Here is a 20,026-nt window from a genome sequence, read left to right as displayed (position 1 = left end):
AAGGAGCGAGCAAAGTTGTTGGCCAGGGCGCAGTTCTGGCTCTCGTACACTAGGGGGAGCAAGAATGCCAGCAGGAGGAGGAGCAGAAGGAGGAGCTGCAGAGGCAGTGCAGCACAGCAGACGCGGTGTAGAAACGAGCAGATTCCTCCCGATTTCTGCAAGATACAGCAAAAAATTATGAAAATATACAGATTAAGAAAAACATGTAATGTGCCTGTTTATTTCTTTTAAGCTTGTGTATATATATCAGCCCCTTTCATATCAGTAGCTATGACAGTGAGTCGGGCAGATCTAAGAGCCAATCAGACTCTGCTACATGCACATGTAGTGCCAGGAACATGCTGACTACAGGAGAAAGCAGAGTGAGCAGTGATAATAACCTATCAGGTTGTTGCTGATTCAACGCCCAATCAGAAGTCGGGAAAGTGACACAGCTGGTGAAGCTCTTTACAGCCAAATAATGAAAAGGACAATTTATATTTTCTTTCTGCTATTTTAAAAAGTTGCACTGGGAAAGGAATCCTCCTATTTTTGCTATTTTTTTGACATTGTTGACATTTATTATCACACCCCAAACATGCAGCAATGTATTATTTCCAATGCAAAGGTAATCAGAGCTTAGAGTGGCTCCCCCCTCTGGTCTCACCCTGAAGTTAATGGGGCAGAACCAATCAGAGCTGTGGGTCATTATAGAGATTAACACCTCCGGAAGTGTCAGTTTCCCAGCAGACTTTAGAGGACCAGCGCTTTGGATCAGTATTGTGTGGTAGGAGTGCTGAGGAAGACAATTATTTACTTCTACAGGTAGGGGAATATGGTTTTGTAACGTGACAGGGACTCTTTAATCCTTGTTACACATGGACACAGACACCTAATATTACAGATTGATAAATATAAGTCACATACACAGTCAAGGCTAAGACAAGAATATTATTATAACACAAAGCCCGGACCACATGTGAGTAGGTGAGGTCCATGGTGACTGTGGTTTCCAAAAACACTGGACGGGCATATGATGAGACTGAGGACAGACAATGGGGCGCTTATTGCAGACCCATCTGTATTTATAGATTGCATACAAGTACGGTACAACATGTAGAGAGAAGCTTCTACAGCTAACAAGGACAGAACACAATACCTTGGTGACATCCCTGGGCTCCTGGGTCAAGTTTAGACTCTGTAAAATAAAAGCAGATCAATGCTTACAGACAAGTCCAGTATAGAAGAGTGCCAGGTCACTTCCGGTAATTTGCATATTACAGTTAAGAGATTAATTCATAAAGTGCAGGCATACCATCAGAAATCATACTGACTGATACATAATATATTATAGGTCAGTGTATTTAAAAAACATTATACGAGTTCTAAATAAAGATGTGTATAGCTTTTTAGTAATAGTATATTTCTTACAAAATATTTCTTACAAAAAGGAGGCCCCTGCTGTTACTTGTAAACGTTGGGGCATCATATTAGTGTGGAGGGCAGGGATCACAGATTTCATTCTCACTCTGAATTAAAGTGAATGGTTTGTGGTGAGGAGAGGAGATTTAATAGCTCCTCAGGGGAGGGCTCATGTTAGTTCTATGGAAAGTTCTAAGAGTGTGTTGGCAATGTTTAAATGGAAAAAAAGAATTTTTCTTTTCTGAGTAACCAGTGCCATTCAAACACCCATCAGCCATTATCAGTGATGATTGGTGCAGGCATATATTCTATAACACAGAAGAAATCAGACTAACTGCCACACAGCTTAATATATATTAAAAAGGAATATCATTATAGGATATATAGATTGGAGCTGTTTCCACTTAGCGGGCATCCTTGTCGATAAATGATAATAAAAGTGTGCTGACACCTTTAAATGATAAAGTATTTGGCCTTCATACCGCATAGTTTCCAGAATCGTGGAGTTTGGATTTGTAGAGCATCCAGCGATATCGCAGATCTTCGAATCTGAGGTCCTCCGTCACAGACATGGCCGGCCGGCACAGAAGAAGAGCTTCAAAAAGTTTCTGCCCTTGATGAACCCGAGACGTCAACATCTGCACATAGGAAGAATAAACGGTTACCAAACAGAATAGAGACTATGAGAACCTGAACTAGGATGTCACCATAATATCCTCAAAATGGAAATTGATATTCATTGGGTAAAGAAAATATATGTGAAAATAGGATTTTAAAGACATCATATAATTAATAACAAGTTATTAATTAATAAAGTGCTGATATTTCAAATTTTAATCTGTTATTAGGTATATGATGTCTTTAAAGTCCCATTTCACATATATTTTCTTTCTGTGACAGTGGAGTTTATTCCAAGCTCCTACTAACACCACTCTCAATTTTTATATATTGCATTCACGGGGGAAACACAAACTCCATGTTTCATACGAGGATCATTTTACTCTGTGCGACATAAACTGCATCCACCTATGCAATACTAACTACCACCCCGTGTAGGTGAACACACAACAAGCTCCCCCGAATCCTAATAACGGCATTGGAGCAGCGCTGCAAAATTGCCACTTGACAAGAAGTTTTTCAGTCCCTGCCTGCAGTTCAGCGCAAGTGGGAGAAGCTTTATGGTCGTCACACTGCTCCAACACGTAACACAATTTACGCTATCTATTGCAAGTTTCTGGAAACAGGATCTGTTCTTGACAAACTACGCAGTAAAAGCCGGCTACTACCACCACAAATGAAAACACCGAGCTCCTGGAGCAGGGAAAGACCATCCGGAGGGAAGCACTGGAACTCAGCATCAACACAAGCTTGATTCAGCGGATGCTTCGGAGAATGATAAAGCCCGAACCCACTTCAGGTTGCTCAAAAACTTCAAGCAGAAGATTATAATGCTCATGTGGACACCACCAGCTTCAGAGAGTCTCATTCATGCTCAAGAATTTCTGCTTCCCCAAGTTCTACAGTTGTGTCGTGAGCCCAACCCGAGAGATGAAAGATAAGACTCGTCTACCATAAGTTTTCCAAGAGCTGAGGGTGGTTTTGGTAATGGTGTAGAAGTGAGTCACACATTTCCACACAAGAATCATAATCTTCCTTGAAAATAGAAAAAAGGAAGTGTGTAGTGACCTATAGGACACTCTGTATAGCCACAAATGTACCAGGACTGTGACCAGAGCCTCATCCCTGAAATGCTTGGCCATGGCTGTATCATATTTTCAGAGTTCTGACCCTCTTACCTGCAGCCTGCTCTTCTTTGTGTTTTCTCCATTTCTGCTAGAAGATCCCTCCGCACAAATTCGACTCAATTTTACATTTTCCACCTTCAGCCACTGCTCAAACTCCATCAAGAGTTTTGTGTGATCATCACCTGTCTGCTTCTCAAGGAAACAAAACGTTCTTTATTAGAAATGTAAAGGGAATCCAGAGTATAGAACATATTTGTTTATTCAGTACGCAGGCTCTGCTTCCGACTTATCACACTTCCCTGGATGCAGTACAATCTTGATTCTGTATCTGGCAAACAATATCATAGCACAGACATGGAATAAACTTGTGTTCCTTGTACCTTTATAGCGTTCTCTTCTTTACTTTGTGCAGGAAAAGAATCCACAACATCCACAGATTCTGCAAGAGAGATGAGGTTACGATTTCCTCTTGATGTCCCTCGAGTGTTCAGAAAATTCCTCTCATCTTTCTTCAGGCTGTTTCCTGCAATTATTCTTCAAGATAAAAGTTTCTGTTAGTGTGTAAAAGACACGAGAAGAGAGGATGATATCACAATCACAGATTGATCAGCAATGAGATGACTTTTATATCACATTTATCTTATGCCACCAGAGATGTGAGATGTTCACATAAACAAGACGAAGATGAAAAGGAGAGCAAAGGATAGAGAGCGAGAGAAAGTAAGAAAAAGATAGAGTGTCAGAAAAAGACGAGAAAAAAATTAGAGAAAGACAGAAGCGGGAGAAAGTTAAAGAAAATATGGTTGTCGTCATAATGTTCCTATCTGTCCTATATGGCAATAGACGATGTGTTCTGCACATGTATGGTTTACTATTTATTAGTGTGAGTTGGGGATAATCAGATGTGAGAGACACTTACCTGGTATTTACTTTAGTTTTGCTCTGAATTATCTTAAAACTTGATTTAATGTCCAGGTCTTCTCCTTCACCATCACTATGTCCAGGTCCATCACCATCACTAGGTAGAAATGAAACAATGAGAGAGAGGGAGAGAGAGAGAGAAAAAAAGAGAAAGAAATGAGATAAAGATAGAAGGGAGAGAGAGTTACAGGAAATGTAGTCGGCGTCATAATGTTCCTATCTGTCCTATATGGCAATAGACGATGTGTTCTGCACATGTTTGGTTTACTATTAGTGTGAGTTGGGGGTAATCAGATGTGAAAGACACTTACCTGGTATTTACTTTTGTTTTGCTCTGAATTGTCTTAAAACTTGATTTAATGTCCAGGTCTTCTCCTTGTCCATCACTATCACTAGGTAGAAATTAAACAATCAATTTATTTTTTAATATTGTGTAATAGTTACACCTGAACTAGCACCAGGAATATTATCCAGGGAGAGAAAGGGAGAGGGAGCGAGAAGGAGAGAGAGAGAGAGAATTAGAGTGACAGAAAAAGAGAAAGAAATGAGAGAAAGACAGAAGGGGGAGAGAGTTACAGGAAATGTGGTCGCCGTCATAATGTTTCTATTTGTCCTATATGGCGGTGTGTTCTGCAAATGTACTATTAGTGTGAGTTGGGGGTAATCAGACACGACAGACACTTACCTGGTATTTACTTTTGTTTTGTTCTGAAGTGTCTTGAAAGTTGATTTAATTTCCAGGTCTTCTCCTTGTCCATCACTATCACTAGGTAGAAATTAAACAATCATTCACTGGTTGCACTTGTAATAATTACACCTGAACTACCACCAGGAATATCTTCCAGAGAGAGAGAAGGAGAGAGAGAGAGAGTGACAGAAAAAGAGAAAGAAATGAGAGAAAGACAGAAGGGGAGAAAGTTACAGGAAATGTGGTCTGCATCATAATGTTCCTATCTGTCCTATATGGCAATAGACGATGTGTTCTGCACATGTATGGTTTACTATTTATTAGTGTGAGTTGGGGATAATCAGATGTGAGAGACACTTACCTGGTATTTACTTTAGTTTTGCTCTGAATTATCTTAAAACTTGATTTAATGTCCAGGTCTTCTCCTTCACCATCACTATGTCCAGGTCCATCACCATCACTAGGTAGAAATGAAACAATTGATTTATTTTTTAATATTGTGTAATAGTTACACCTGAACTACCATCAGGAATATCTTCCAGAGAGAAGGAGAGAGAGGAGAGAGCGAGAGAGAGAGAGAGAGAAGGAGAGAGAGGAGAGAGCGAGTGACAGAAAAAGAGAAAGAAATGAGGGAAAGATAGAAGGAGGAAAGAGTTACAGGAAATGTGTTCGGCGTCATAATGTTCCTATCTGTCCTATATGGCAATAGACGATGTGTTCTGCACGTTTATGGTTTACTAATAGTGTGAGTTGGGGGTAATCAGACGCGAGAGACACTTACCTGGTATTTCCTTTTGTTTTGTTCTGAAGTATCTTGAAACTTGATTTAATGTCCAGGTCTTCTCCTTGTCCATCACTATCACTAGGTAGAAATTAAACAATCATTCACTGGTTGCACTTGTAATAGTTACACCTGAACTACCACCAGGAATATCTTCCAGGGAGATCAATAAACAAGCAAGCACTACAACAACTAAGGGTTGGGATGCTCCAAAGCAGTCATTCCACTGATTGATGTCTTACCGTCTGTAAACACGAAGAAAATACTGGATATATATATCATAATTGTGAAACTGTACACTACTTTTAGATTCCCCTTAGTATTAGGAAAAAACAAGTATTCCACATAAAATGAATGAAGCTGCTGATTACTCACCCAGCCTTTACATTGGTTGTGCTGATTTCTGTCGAGCTTTTTACAGACTTCTTTGACTTATCCGGAGATGCAGATGAAGCAGCCGGACACGGAATTCTAGATAACCAGAGAACAAAACGAATCATCCATCTATTATATAATACATTATTTCAGTTTCATGTTTGCATTGATATAATATTTTTCTGTAAATAGGAAAAATTGGGAATCGCTGTTCTATACAAATATTCCTGAAATTCTGCAGATGCCATTGGAGATATTGGAAGTAAATAAATCTATCCATGATATTACAATGAAGAATAGGACAGTGTTCATTCACCCTGAAACTCAGAAGGAATTTTCAGTACATTTGACAATTATTATTTGCTGTATAAGCTTTAAAATAAATGTAAGCCCCAAATAACTGTTGGAATGTTTCATTAAACTGTTATTGTGTCAGTGCTGTAGATCTCTTCCAGCCTTCTGTAGCCACTTCCCATCCACATGCACTCATGTCAGGGTCATCATAGCTCTAAAAGAGCCCAATGATAGCGGTGCAATGTCTGTCATTACAGCCACTTGTAGCTACCAGCACAAGAACGGTGACAATGCATGAGAAAAATTGGAAGAAGATTGGTTGAAATGACATTCACTTTAATGATTAAGTTTAGAAATGAACGTAGGAAAAGACATGTATTTCTACTCTAGAGTTACAAAAGTGGAGTAGCTCCTCTAACTTACCTGGACTTCCCGCCGGTTGTTTTTTTTGTCACACTGTTCACAGACTTAGTTGACATATCAGGAGATCCGGATCCACGAGCCGGGCTCGTAATTCTGAGTAAAGAGAAAAATCAAATATTAATTTGTGGGAAAAACAATTCTAGTTGTTCTGTAGATAAACGTTTACCATAAATACAGGATCCCATTGATTTGTAACCTTACATACATATTCTAATATTACAGAAATGATAAATAAATTATATGCACCTATACTGAATCTATTTTGTACCCAAAACAGCCAATTGAATGCAGCAGTCCATTATTTAACCCTGCGTGCACTGGGTAACAATACAGCTAGCAGTCTGAGCAGGAATTTGGCACAGACTATTGCCTTGTTCAGTAACAACTCTCTTTCCTTTGCTGTGATCAATGAGCTCCATATGGCGATTCAGATGGACAGAAAGAACCTAATAGCAGCAATTTTCAGACTTTCTTCAAAAATAATATCTTGGGGATTGCTTGCGAGTGCACGGTGTAATATTTTTTGTTTATTTGTATAGATTGTATATAAATAATAAAAACAAAAATGTAAAATATTGGTTTACCAGTGTATTACACTTTTATTTATAATTACTAGTTACTTAGACTATTGCATTAAAACTTTTTAAAAAGATAAATCAAAACTGACACAACACTATTATCATTAAAACAATCTGTCTGTATCTGCCTGTTATTTGCAAACTCTGTTTGATGTACAACGCAGTGAAATATGTTGGCGCTATAAAAATACATTATATTAATATTATAATTCATATTAATATTAAAACACCTCACCTGCTTGAGCCTTCATTGTGCACAGAGTCCACTTCTGTATAACTGGAACTGGCGCTGGCTTTTCCCGTAATGTTAAATCCGAAGGATTCATTGTTTTTGCTGTAAATTAGACATTATGTAAAAGACATAATGATAAATATGCAAAAGTACCAACATCCAAAATTCATGAATCTTTAATAACTTGAGGGGGCAGATTTATTTTTGTAACTTCCATTAGCATATTAGACTGTTAGGGGTTCTGATGGTCATTCTGTGGGGGAACTCTGATCCTAGACAGTTCTGGGAATTGGTTTTTAACCCCCCTGGCGGTATGAATGCAAAAGCGGTACATTTAAAAATCCTCATTATTTTAAATTTACCACCCTGTCCCGCCTACCTGCCCAATGATTCCACCTTCCAGCCTGAGACTCGGGAACAGATGTCCGGCCAGCATCCGTTTCTCCAGACCTCGCATCCCCAACCTTCACACGCCGGGGGCGCAGATGCTAGCTGGGCATCGCCAGGTTACACAGATGCTCGGCTGGCATCAGCAAGGGAAGAAGATGCCGGACATAGCTGGTGGACACTGCAGGCACCGCTGGAGGACGCCGCTGGAATGTGGGAACAAGGCAGGACTTTTAATCTCTATGGAAACTCCACCTCGAATGTGGCTCGGGGTTACCGCTTTTGGTATGAAAAATCCACCCTGAGCCACACTCAGGAATACCGCCAAAGAGGTTAAGCAAAGCTGATGATTTCTTATTCTTCCTCAAACTTTTAAACAATGGGCCCGATTTAGGAAAGCTTATGTCTGACCCTTCAATTCTCTCTGAGGTCGGATAATTGCTCCTGATGCATGCAATGAATGTATGTATGTATGTATGCAATGAGTTTCCTGGATCAATACTGAATATATATGCATATAGTGTAATACATAATAACACAGTAATAACACAGTATAATGTGAGATTTTGTAGACCATAAATCATGTCGACTGATTTTCTTCAGTTTCATCAGAAAGCTTTGGACCATATCCATTAGATTTGTATACATTTTATAATATGAACTCCAAGGCTGGAGAAGATACACTTTTATCATTGAAGCTGGGTGATCCATCAAACCTGGAATTGATCTGGCCTGGGATTCAAAACATTTGCTAACAAATAGCAAATGACCTTTAAGAAATCCTTTCCAGGTTTAATGGATCACCCAGGTTTACTGATGAAAGTGTATTCTCTCCAGTCTTGGGGAGCGTTATTAAATCAGGCCCATTGTTTCTCAACCTTTTTCCTGAGGCCATGTACCCCATATTAATAGGCAAAAAGTGCACCTTGGGAAAGGAAATAATGGGGTGAATGGTGAGCAAAGTCACACTGAAGTCACCCCCAGACCACAGGTGGCTGCTTTAATACAATAGGAGTGTCTTGTGGTTAGTAGTATCTGCCATGCCTAATGCCTCTGTCTGTGTTGGGTGTGAAGTGCATATTATAAAATCAATACAACTCAATGGATATGGTCCAAAGCTTTCTGATGACCCTAAGAAAAAAATACAGCCGACATGATTCAGGGGCTACAAAATCTACCTTCTTCGGGGCTCACATTATACAGCAGGTAAGCATTGTGATATTATGTATTATACTATATGCATATAGACTCAGTGATAATCCAGGCAACTCAAAAGTGAGAATTCATATTCTTGTATATGTCTGCTTGTCACACATTCTCTAAAATTTCCAACTATACTATAAGGTGCAGTGTTCCTCCCGGTCCATTTTAGCCGGGCCCCACATCCAGCATTTTTCAGTGACCACACGGTTGTTTTTTGGTGGCTACTGAAGATTTGGGTCATAATACAGAGGCTGTCACCCAGCTAAAGCTTCTTTCCACCATGCCTAAAAAATACTGGGGAAAATTCTGAGGTATATTAGATCATTCTACATGGAAACAAAACTATCCTCCCTTTTATCTGATATATTTGCTTACAGAATTCTGCTTTGTTGTAACAGCTGACACTTAGTTCAATTCACAAAGATTTAAGCACTTCATTCTCACCAAATCTCTTTGGACTCAACAGACTATTCCTATCGCAGTATCTTTGTGTATTTAGCATTACTGTCACAGAACATTATCTAGCAGCTGATGGCAGACTCTGCATTTTTTATTGTGGAAATAAACAGCATTTTCAGGTTACCTGCTCAGATTCCCAGTGTGTCCGGTTTGGATTCTGTTACTGGTTTCGATGTCGTCAGTCGTGGATGAAGTGCTGCTGGAATATCCATCAATGTCAGTGCTGCAATATTAAATATTTTATAATAAAAATAATATACAATTAAAGCATAGCAAATTTTGCATATATCTAGATATTATATTTGATTTTAGGTTTTTATGTCTAACTCTTGGGACAGGTGCACTTTAAGCAATGATGGCTGCCACCTGATTCCTGCACCTAACAATCAAAGCTCCCGAAGAGCTGGAGAGGGTAATGTGCTGTGTGTTCCTATGAGAAGTCAATGAGATAGAGGTGAGATTGACAGGTGAATTATGGGGAAGGACGCTGCATGCCGGGAGCTGGCCTGCATGCTCTGCCTATTATTATGTGAAATGTACCGATGTACATAAGAATGCAGCGTAATGCACACGATAATGGGACTTCTACCACTGACGTGTGTGCATTGTCTAACAACTGCCGATACACAGCTGTATCATCCATTGCTGGACACAGGAATCTGGTGGAGTATTTGGATAGATGGATTGGATAGATCAATAATTTGTTTTATGTAAAAAAGTCATCGATTGGCTTGATGAACTCTACATGGCTGGTAACCAATAGTTCATCTGTCAAGCAATTTGGTTATTTCCTGATAACCCCCAAGCTTTTCTCCTCCCCAACTTCATTACCTGATTGAGAAAGCCGAATGTGTGGGCCCCGAGTGGCTGCTACTGTCCTTTGTAACCAGAGGTCGGATCATTTTATAGTCCATGCTGTAAAACATACAAATATAAATAATATAAGAAAAGGAACAGTATGATATAAAGGCCCCGTTAAGTAATATCAGAAATTGTTTGTGTACAAAAAAGATAAAAAAGAGATGCTTTAAATGTTATACCCTAAAGGTTATTAATGAAGTTCATCCAGTCTATGGATTCAAGTATATCTGCCTGATATCATAGTCAATTCTGACATCTAATGAGAACCCCCCAGCAATAAAACAATATAACCTGGCCTAGGACCTTCCTCAGCCTTGGACTTGGCAGGAAAAGAACAACAGCACACTAATAACTACATGGAAAAAGCCTCTTTACTTAAAAAGGAAAAAAGAGAGAGGAAAAAAAGCCACGTCCCCAAAATAGAGATGTAGAAGGGTTTTAAAATACCTATATGCAGCAAACAATTCCAAAAAAACAATTGTCAAAAAAACAACAGTATGTCAATAACACAGAGCATTTCCCCCCTACAGCATATCTCTTGTGAGTTATGGATTTGTGGAAGGGGGAGAAGAAGATTATTATTGCATTAAACGCATTTCGCAGGACTTAGGCTGCTTCTTGAGGAATGGGTATTATTGAACAAATTAATCATCTCCTGATACCAAGAGACAATGGTTGTGAAGACTGCACACAATACCAACAAGGGAGCAGACGCCCGGCACCCAAAAAAACCAGAGGAGCATGAAACTGGAGAGTAATAGAAAATACAGAGGGATAGTAAAATGGTGAGGGATAGAAAAACACAAAAAACAAAATCCTCACTGTCTAGCCTTTTATCGCAAATAAAGTATTCAAAATGTCACAAAGGTATATCCCTATAAAACCAATGCAAAGAGAGTAATTACTCCGTTCCCTGATCCTCCGGGTAGAACAAAGTAATTACTAAGTAGCAGCACACTAATCATCACTCTGCTCTATCATGCTGTCAGAAAGCTGTCATTGTTCAATAAAAAGCAATGTGCAAACAAAAGAATCTAACTGTCTGACCTTCTCTGCTATGCATGGAATTAGAAGAGGATTTCTAAGATGTATTTTGAATATTGAATTTTCTGAAAGAAGTTGCATAAGGAAATTTTAATTGCAGAGATTCCCATTGACTTACTGCTCCGGGGACAACAGAGCAGAGAACAAATCTCCCAAGATTAAGGCGTAACCCCTCTTAGACAGTTGCTATTGGAACATGAGTCTCCATTGTAAGTTTTCCTCTTCTGGTGACAACTGTAAATGTTGGATTCTCACCAGATTCATTCTCAGTGACCGTATTCACCAAGACAAATAGAGGGGTAAATCTCCCCAGAGAGGACACAGCCACCCCACACCATGCTGTCCATACATTTCATTTCCCTGGAGTTCAGTATAAATCCATCGATCAGTCACTCTGACCAGGTTTTTATATTCATACAGAAGTTTTGATTCACCTTCCTGAGTGTTCCATATGACGAGATCCTGGAGACTGCTCATTACGGATGGAGGAACTGTTCTGTCCTCCTGAGATACCAGATGTAGAGATGGAGATTTCATGGCTGGAGATAAATATAGAAACATTTGTTCTAAAACTAAAGACAAAACTGGACCGCAATTCCAAAAAACAAGTAAACGATTGAACAGACGGCTGGATTCAATAAAGAGTTTGTTTTTACTGATACCAATCAAAGTGCATTTTCTACTGGCCAGAAAACTAAATTCCTATTGGCTGATAACAAGATTTTGCTATCGCGTGAACCTGGATAAGCAGACATGATATATTTTTAAATATTCCTATAATTTATTTAACTCAATCTCTATCTGCCCCTTGTGAAATGTCAGCTTATCATTCATGAAAACCAAAAAAAAAAAACAAACCCCTCAAAGGTGAGAAAAATGTCAACAATTTAGGAGAAAAAAAAAAGAAACAAATATACTACAAATATAATACACATTCAAGGAAAACATCCAGGTGACCATAAATACAAAACACCCTCTAAAAAAAAAGGTATTTTTTCTTTGCTATACGGATATTATGACTGTAATTCACCGCCAACCAGTCCCCAATTGTACCAAACCCTACAATCAGTGAAATGAATGGGAATTGCTGCAATCTTTTTTTTTTGTATAGGCAGTGCAGGTTTTTTTAAATGTTGCATGCAGCAAGTCTGAGTGATCTGCCGTTCCAGGACCTTCCATAGACTTTCAACCTCTTCGGGAAATGTGCAGAACCACCCAGCCAAAACATCACTGAACGCCCCTTAATACCAGGAGGGTAAATGAGCCCTGGGTGGAGCTGAAGTGTAACTAAACCTGCAATTACTAATGGACAATCTCTGGCCATCTTGATTGGCCAGGCTGGGATGATGTAACTCCTGCACATGAGCACAGATGTAACTGCACATGAGTTAATTCCGGGCATGTGCAGGGAAAGAGGGGATTGCCCGGTATCCTAGCAAAAAAAGCTCAAGCAGTGCAAGCATGCAAAACTCAGGCAGGTGGGGGGATTATTGTAGAAGGGGCATCGCCGGTCTGATAAGAATTTTGGTTCTGCTTTAACCATGTGATTGACAAAAGCCCCCGAGCCTACACATGTAAAAATAAAACATAAACATCAATTGTTCTTCTTATAATAAATACATTTATTGCGCACCTTGAGAAGCCTTCATGATGTCCCCCACCATCGCTGTGACTATGACCGCCATTGTCTTGTACACTGATTTGTCGGATGTTCTGCTTTATGCTGCAAAGATTAAATGAGAAGAAAATCAAGCATGAGATAGCTCATAACAAAGCACGTCTGAGTATTATTGATGGGAAATAATAGGAAAAGATGTGGAATGACATGCAGGGGTCAATTTATAAAGCAATGAAGCTGACATTCACCAATCCTTTGCTGCTATTGAACACACATGGACCTGGAAGATTCACAGACTGTGTTTAGTAAATATCAGATTCACTGCTTTTGCAAACAGCTTCCAGAGAAGCCCAGCACCAACACTACTATTGATGTAAACAGATCCGGCAATCTTCCCTGATTGTGGAGGAGTTGTAGAAATATGAGCAGTGGCTGTACTGAACTCCTCGCTATGGGTGAATGAAAACAAACATTCTTTGAGAAGATGACAATAACTGATCATTCATTTTATTACAATATTAGGTACTGACCCAGGGCTCCTCGTTCCCGGGGTCTGGGAGGGGCTGTTCAGGTCTCCGTCAGTTAGAAAGCTGCATAGACAAATGAAAACAAAAATAAAGTGTACCTGTCACCTATACAATAAAACAGGCATATGAAATGATGCAATGTGATTATAATGCCACTGCAGATTAAATGCAGTCAAAGAGAATGTACAGCGTTTTATATATTTTCTATGTTCTAGACTAAAGATAAAATGTATCAAAAATGCTTTTTAACTTTTTTGAGTCACATACATTTCTCACTCTGAATAGATATTATTATTAACCAGCAGGTGGCGCTGCAGCCTCAGTTTTATGTGTTTATCAAGGAAAACTGATGGTTTGCCGAGCTGAAGCTTAAATTACAGGGAGAGCGAGACTGTCCAAACTAGGAACTCCCCACCAGATGACCAGAAACCATTGGTTGGCTTCAAACTTTTTCTATCTATGTATACCAAGTATTAGTTATGGCTGCACAGCACAGCAATGAACTTACTTTGATGTCTGGTTTACAATGACAGTTTTTGGGCTCCTCCTCTTACTTGCTCGCTCTTTCACAGATCTGTGAAAAGTGATTGTGTTATAAACAGTTTTACAATATAAAAGCAAGTCTATCAAAAAGAAAATCAACAGCAAGACATTCTTTAATATCAAGTCAGACCTATCACTGTTTCTTCCTACACTAAAGAAAGGTCCTCTTACTAAATCTGATGTACGTGGAAAACCCAAAATGGAAAATCTGTGGGAAACCAATTTGATAAGCAGCAACCCCTAGGAACCAGTAGGAATTATACATTGGCATGCAACAGAAGCATGAGGCTCTATGTATAAAGGTATGAGGCATTGTTTGTTATAGAGGCATCAGGCACCGCAGATAATATAGAGGTAATAAACGATGTGTATAGGAAAGTATGAGACTCCATGTATAAAGAACTGTTTGTTAGGCATCAGGCACCGCAGATAATATAGAGGTATTAAACGATGTGTACAAGAAAATATGAGACTCCATGTATAAAGATATTATATATATAGATATATTATGAGGTACGAGGCACTGCTTGTTTTAGAGGCATCAGGCACTGCACATTCTATAGAGATGTCAAGCATTGTATGTAACAAAGAAGATACCAGAAGATAATACTGGAGATAGGGGATAGCACTTACCTGGATAATTGCTCACAGAGATGTCTGAGTGACCCCCAGGATTCCATAAGCTGTTTTAGCTCGGTGTGAATGACAGCAGCTCCCTCTGGGGATGAGGTCTCACTCACCAGCTGACCCTGAGCCTCCACCTGATGGCGCTGTAGGTCCTTCTCTGAAACCTCCACCAATAATGCCTGTGGGAAGTCCATAGATAACCGGTGAGACTGCGGCGGAAACCGGCAAACATTATTATGTGAATGGGGGTGAGGATGGAGGGAGAGTAAAAGGGAAGAATGGGAGAGCGAGGAAAAGCCCAGCACAGAGAGGTGCAAAGCAATGTGAGGATAACAAGGAGTAATGCAGGACAAAACATTCTAGAACCTATCTGCACTGTAATTGGGTGGATTTTGTTTTATCTGAACCGTTAGTGTTGGTGGAACTTGTGAATCAGCTCAGCCAAGTCAATTTTCGAGTAACAGATCGCTGTATGGATCAGATCTATAGATGATTGTACCATTATGGTCACATGGATGGTCATCATAGGTAAGGATGGCTGAGCTCTAGGAATCCCATAGACAGCACTGAATACACAACAAGGAAATAGTCTGCAAATCTTCCCCAGGCCACATCACCCCAATGTATGGACTGGTACCTCGGCATCCCTCTCCTCCCAGTCCTTGCTGCCATCTAGGAAGGACTCCGCTTCCTGCCGGGTCTCCATCATCCAGCGCTGCAGATCCAGGAGACCATTGTTGAACATCCAGTGGCAGCTGATGTATTCTTTTGTTTTCCGGATATTGTTCTAAAAGAGAATGATCAATGTTACAAAAAGTAGGCAATATCATTACACAAACACGAGACTTCTTTAGGACAGACTTGCTTTAAATATCTCAGCTTATATCATGTGAATGTGTTATACATCTCCACAAGATGGCGCTGTTCTCTGAATAATTTGTCCCTCTGGCCCACCTGGCCTCTACAATTATAATTTACTATAATTTTTGGAAGAAATATGGGATAGTTATTCCCACTAATAGTTTTCATGTGGTCAGTAAATCGTTTTAAAACTGTATTCAATGTAATTATGCTGGGAATGTATCATCATTCTTCAAGTTTTCCAATATTACATCATTATGCTATTCTTCATCTGGCCACAAGATGGTGCTGTTTATTAGGAAGCAGCCCTTGCTGTGATATCCCTGGAGTACCTTCTGCTGATTGGCTGCTCACATTTCTGAATTTATTTGCAGCTATATATGAAATAATAAAGGAAAGATTTACCTCTAAGGATCTCTGTAAGGTCAGGTAATCAGACAGGAGCTTGCTGGCTCGGTGGGCATGATTCGGACTGAACTCCATCTTGGTGTTTAACTCTTTGATTGGTGCGTGTAACTTTGTTAATTCATCCAGAAGAATCTATAAAGAAGTCATAGACATTGTTATCATTAGGGTGAAGCATATACTGGAACTTTACCATTAAACTCCAAGCAAGCAGCCTAATACACACATGAACATTCTGAATACTCACAAACCCCTGATTTTGGAGAATAAATCTGACCGGCATATAAAAGCTCCCCCCCCCCCAACCAAAACAGCAACAAATTACAATCCATAAACCAACACAGGACCCAAAACCCATCAGCGCCCCCTACTGCCCCAACCAACCTGCAGCCGCTGCAGCTGGGCCTCTTTTCCGATGATATCCGGCTGCATCTCATTTTCTTTGGCGCACTTGGTTCGCAGTGCCGACAGCTTCTGGTGTAACAGCTTGAATGCCGTGTCAAACTCCTCGCTCTGTGCGGCCAGACTCTGATATAGAATGAATGAGCTTTAATTACACCTGGTGATAGTAACAAACATTCCGAGCCAGGGGATCTATGGAGGAATAATGGTGTCACTGTAGGACAGGAAGTGTGGTCAGACTACAGAACCCCCTTCCTAATCTTCACAACATGGAGAGGGGATTCTAGTATAGCAAAGGAGCATTGGGCAGTGCTAATAACATTATATAGGATTTTATTTCAGCATTCTTGGTAACTCATTGGATTTTAGAAGGGTCAACAAGGCATAAAAAAGGGGAAATGTGCATGAAAAGATGTGCTGAATATGTTTCTGTACCAGTTTCATGATAGGCCTTCAATATATTTGTGTATGGTGAGGGGGGCTGGGGGTACATGGTGGCCTCCCCATGCACATTCCAGCCACCAACCTGCAGCTGTGCCTTCCTCTCCAGGAGATGGCGATGTAACGCCTCCCTCTCTGCTTCAGCCGCAGCCACATCTCTCAGGAGCAGTTTGGTCCTTTCATCCCCCAGCACGCTGTGTATGCCATCTCCCTTGGCCTCCAGGGCTGACAGTTTTTCTTTAATTGCGCTGCTTTCCTCCAGCAGTTTCTGAAAAAAAAAGTTATTTTTAGATCCTAAAAAACTGAGAAAACTGGAAACTGAGAAAACCAACGTGACAACGGGATGTCTTTAAGGGAACAAAATGCTCTCAGAGCAGTCTGACCTCCCTTTGATGGCTCGGTGGTTAGCATCTGCTCACTGTGACCCCAATGGCTTTTACGTTTTGTAAATGGTGGTTCAGTGGTTAGCATCTGCTCACTGTGACCCCAATGGCTTTTACGTTTTGTAAATGGTGGCTCAGTGGTTAGCATATCATCACTGTGACCCCAATGGCTTTTACGTTTTGTAAATGGTGGCTCAGTGGTTAGCACTTTGGCCTTGCAGCAGGAAAAGGAAGGGGCCACTCCTGAGGTATATTGCATTGCATTTATTAAATTTTCATGGCCTCTAAAAAGACGCAAGGCTCCTTCATCAATTTTTCTGCATAACTACAATTTTATTCCATGTTCACTTTGTATTGCTGGGTCTGCTTTTGTCATCATAGGAATGCAATACACAGAACCTGGAAATCACAGACCCGGCCAGACTAAAGCTGCAGCCCAAATGTCAGAAAGCAGCAAAATGTATAATAAATACAAGGAAACCATGAACACCGGGGCATTGCTGGCTCACCTCAATGTGCTGCAGGGCCTCGTGGTTCAAAGCCCCAGTGTTTGCTGCAACAGCCGTGGAGTCCAGGACGCTCTCAGCGATGGGTTTCCAGTAAAGGAATTCACGCAGAGGGTTTTGGAACAGCTGACGCAGCTCGGATTCTGTGTCGGTGCTGAGCTTGAACGCCTTACTCTTTGCTCTATAAGACAAAAAGAAGCCCTAAATCTTTATTACTGTTCATGTACTAAAATCTATTATAATTCTTCCTGAAATCAAATGATCAATATAAACTATAATAAAGCAGGTAACACATTCAAACAAAACAAAGATTTATGCCCAGGTCTTGCGGAAGCCTCGGTGACCACAGCATTAGTTCACATGACAAGTGATATTTAGGATTTTCACATTGTTCTTTTATTCCTATCATTTCATTCATTTTATACACACTGTAAAAAAATTAGACAACATGACACCGGGAAGGTTTTCCAAAATCAAATACAGGATTGGATTGTCATAATTGGCCATAGTGTGGATCACATGACCAGGAACCATGTGTATCAGTCCTCGCTCATGCTTGTCCATCAGCAACACCTCGGTCTGAGGACTGCGAGCCAGCAGGGATTGCATTGCTTGAGTTGGGTAAAAGTGGGGTCACCGATCAAGGTGCGCTGTCCGGCAGGGGTTCCTGGATCATCGGATTGGCTGAAAAAATTGAAAAATCTTTTTGCTACTACAACAATTTCCATATTTGTATCTGGGAGTTTGTGAGTATTTAAATGGTTGAATTAGAGAAGATGTGAAGACAGCAGACTGCAGCTTGAGGGGCAGTGAAGAATGCTAGGTAGGTGGGAGACATTGGCAGCTATCTTGGCAGTTACAGGTGAACCCCCGAGGGCTATAACAGGGGGCCCATCCAAAGTTTTGCTGAATTTTAGTTACAAGGACATTTGTTCTGGAGAATGTTTTGTTCTTCCTGTAAAGTGAAATCTCCCAAATCGGCAAACACATGGTAGAAATGCAAACCTTTCCTGCGCTGTAAAAAATATATATTTATCCCATTGGTGGACCCCGGTCAATGCACTTACCGCTGGTACTCACGCATAGCTGCAATGACGCTGTCAGACAGAGGTTGAACGTCTTTGGAAAATTTGAAAAGATCTTTCAACTGAACTTTAACTCTTTCCGCCTTGGCCTCTTCCCCAGCCAGGGCCGACTTGGTGACCTGACAATGAATAAGAGGTCAGTGTGATATCATCAGATCATAAAAATAGGTTTCCCTGAAGTGAAGCCAAACCCGGGAGAAATAAATTCTCATACCTTGCAGCCCACCAGTCCTTAGATATGTTGGCTGCACTATAATAACCATACATGTATGTAATAATTGTAATCAGTTAGACCAGGGATGTCCAACTCCAGTCCTTCGAGGGCCAGGATCTACACAAATGTTTATTTTTTCTCTAACAGACAGAATTAAATTTAATATGGTGTGATTTACAAAGTGTGTGATAATCCCGGCCTGTATTGTACTGGGGCAGCACAGTGCATTGCTCATGCTGTGTGGGGTGAGAGGACTCGTGGGGGGCGAGTGGTAAACTGCTTCCTAAAACCCTTCTGACCTAGGTACATAAGTCCATCAAGTTCAACAACCAGGGAAAAAACATATCCCAGATATAAAACCCTATAGACATAAACTTCTTTTCCTCCAGACACAAAGAGCGACCCCCTGTGCTTTGTAATGACCTGTATGTGGTCCTGAAGGTCCGGAGTTAATATTAAACTCATCAAAACTGTTCTTTTTTTATCATTCATTTCTGGTAACTATTTTGGTAAAATGATGTTTGATCTGTATCAGAAAAATATGCATTGCCTGATCAATGATCAAACATGTGGATGGCATATCATTTGCAAAGGACTGATTTACATATCATCTGTAATATTTATTAACACCATCTGGTAAAAAATTACACGGTCTTTACCTTTACATTGCCGTTTTTTTTATTTGTGCCTGATGAATGTTGTCCTAGGGTGACAACATTCACTGAATTACTGTATGTCAGAGAACAAGCGTTGTCATCCAAGGACAGGACTAGCGACACCTATACGTCATCCATGGGCGTGATACAGGATTATTGTGTTTGGATTCTGAATGTGAACACTCCCTGATTATCTGTGCTGGTGTCATCCACCAGTGAAAAAGTGACCATTGTGGGCCTGAAATATCCAAATACAACACTGTGTATGATGAAACCACTGGCCAGACTGATTGTGGGTAAGGTCAAGGTAAGGGTAAGGTCAATCAGGCAGGTATGGGCCTGAATGGGTAGAATGTGGAAGCTGCC

At 40.3% G+C, this 20,026-nt stretch overlaps 1 protein-coding gene across 7 annotated transcripts in view; it reads right to left on the bottom strand.

Annotated features, from left to right (window-relative positions):
* Positions 1 to 20,026, bottom strand: part of SYNE3 (spectrin repeat containing nuclear envelope family member 3) — a gene marked incomplete at its 3' end in the record, with an annotated part of 40,232 nt that continues 20,206 nt past the window's right edge. For 2 of the 7 annotated variants that reach the window (XM_072428060.1, XM_072428061.1), the window contains 26 exon segments: positions 1 to 155; positions 1,139 to 1,177; positions 1,884 to 2,039; positions 3,198 to 3,338; positions 3,527 to 3,680; positions 4,066 to 4,164; positions 4,379 to 4,459; positions 4,753 to 4,833; positions 5,117 to 5,215; positions 5,537 to 5,617; positions 5,912 to 6,007; positions 6,629 to 6,721; positions 7,442 to 7,540; positions 9,612 to 9,710; positions 10,319 to 10,402; positions 11,827 to 11,931; positions 13,026 to 13,115; positions 13,541 to 13,600; positions 14,046 to 14,111; positions 14,714 to 14,886; positions 15,345 to 15,494; positions 15,974 to 16,108; positions 16,358 to 16,501; positions 16,902 to 17,084; positions 17,709 to 17,886; positions 18,773 to 18,909. In XM_072428060.1, the coding sequence (XP_072284161.1) occupies positions 1 to 155; positions 1,139 to 1,177; positions 1,884 to 2,039; positions 3,198 to 3,338; positions 3,527 to 3,680; positions 4,066 to 4,164; positions 4,379 to 4,459; positions 4,753 to 4,833; positions 5,117 to 5,215; positions 5,537 to 5,617; positions 5,912 to 6,007; positions 6,629 to 6,721; positions 7,442 to 7,540; positions 9,612 to 9,710; positions 10,319 to 10,402; positions 11,827 to 11,931; positions 13,026 to 13,115; positions 13,541 to 13,600; positions 14,046 to 14,111; positions 14,714 to 14,886; positions 15,345 to 15,494; positions 15,974 to 16,108; positions 16,358 to 16,501; positions 16,902 to 17,084; positions 17,709 to 17,886; positions 18,773 to 18,909 (2,978 nt within the window). 7 annotated transcript variants of the gene reach the window in all.

The sequence above is a fragment of the Pyxicephalus adspersus genome, chromosome 12, assembly GCF_032062135.1.
Source record: "Pyxicephalus adspersus chromosome 12, UCB_Pads_2.0, whole genome shotgun sequence".
NCBI lineage: Eukaryota > Metazoa > Chordata > Amphibia > Anura > Pyxicephalidae > Pyxicephalus > Pyxicephalus adspersus.
Note: the sequence above shows the minus strand (reverse complement) of the source record. Positions and strands in the feature narration are given on the sequence as shown.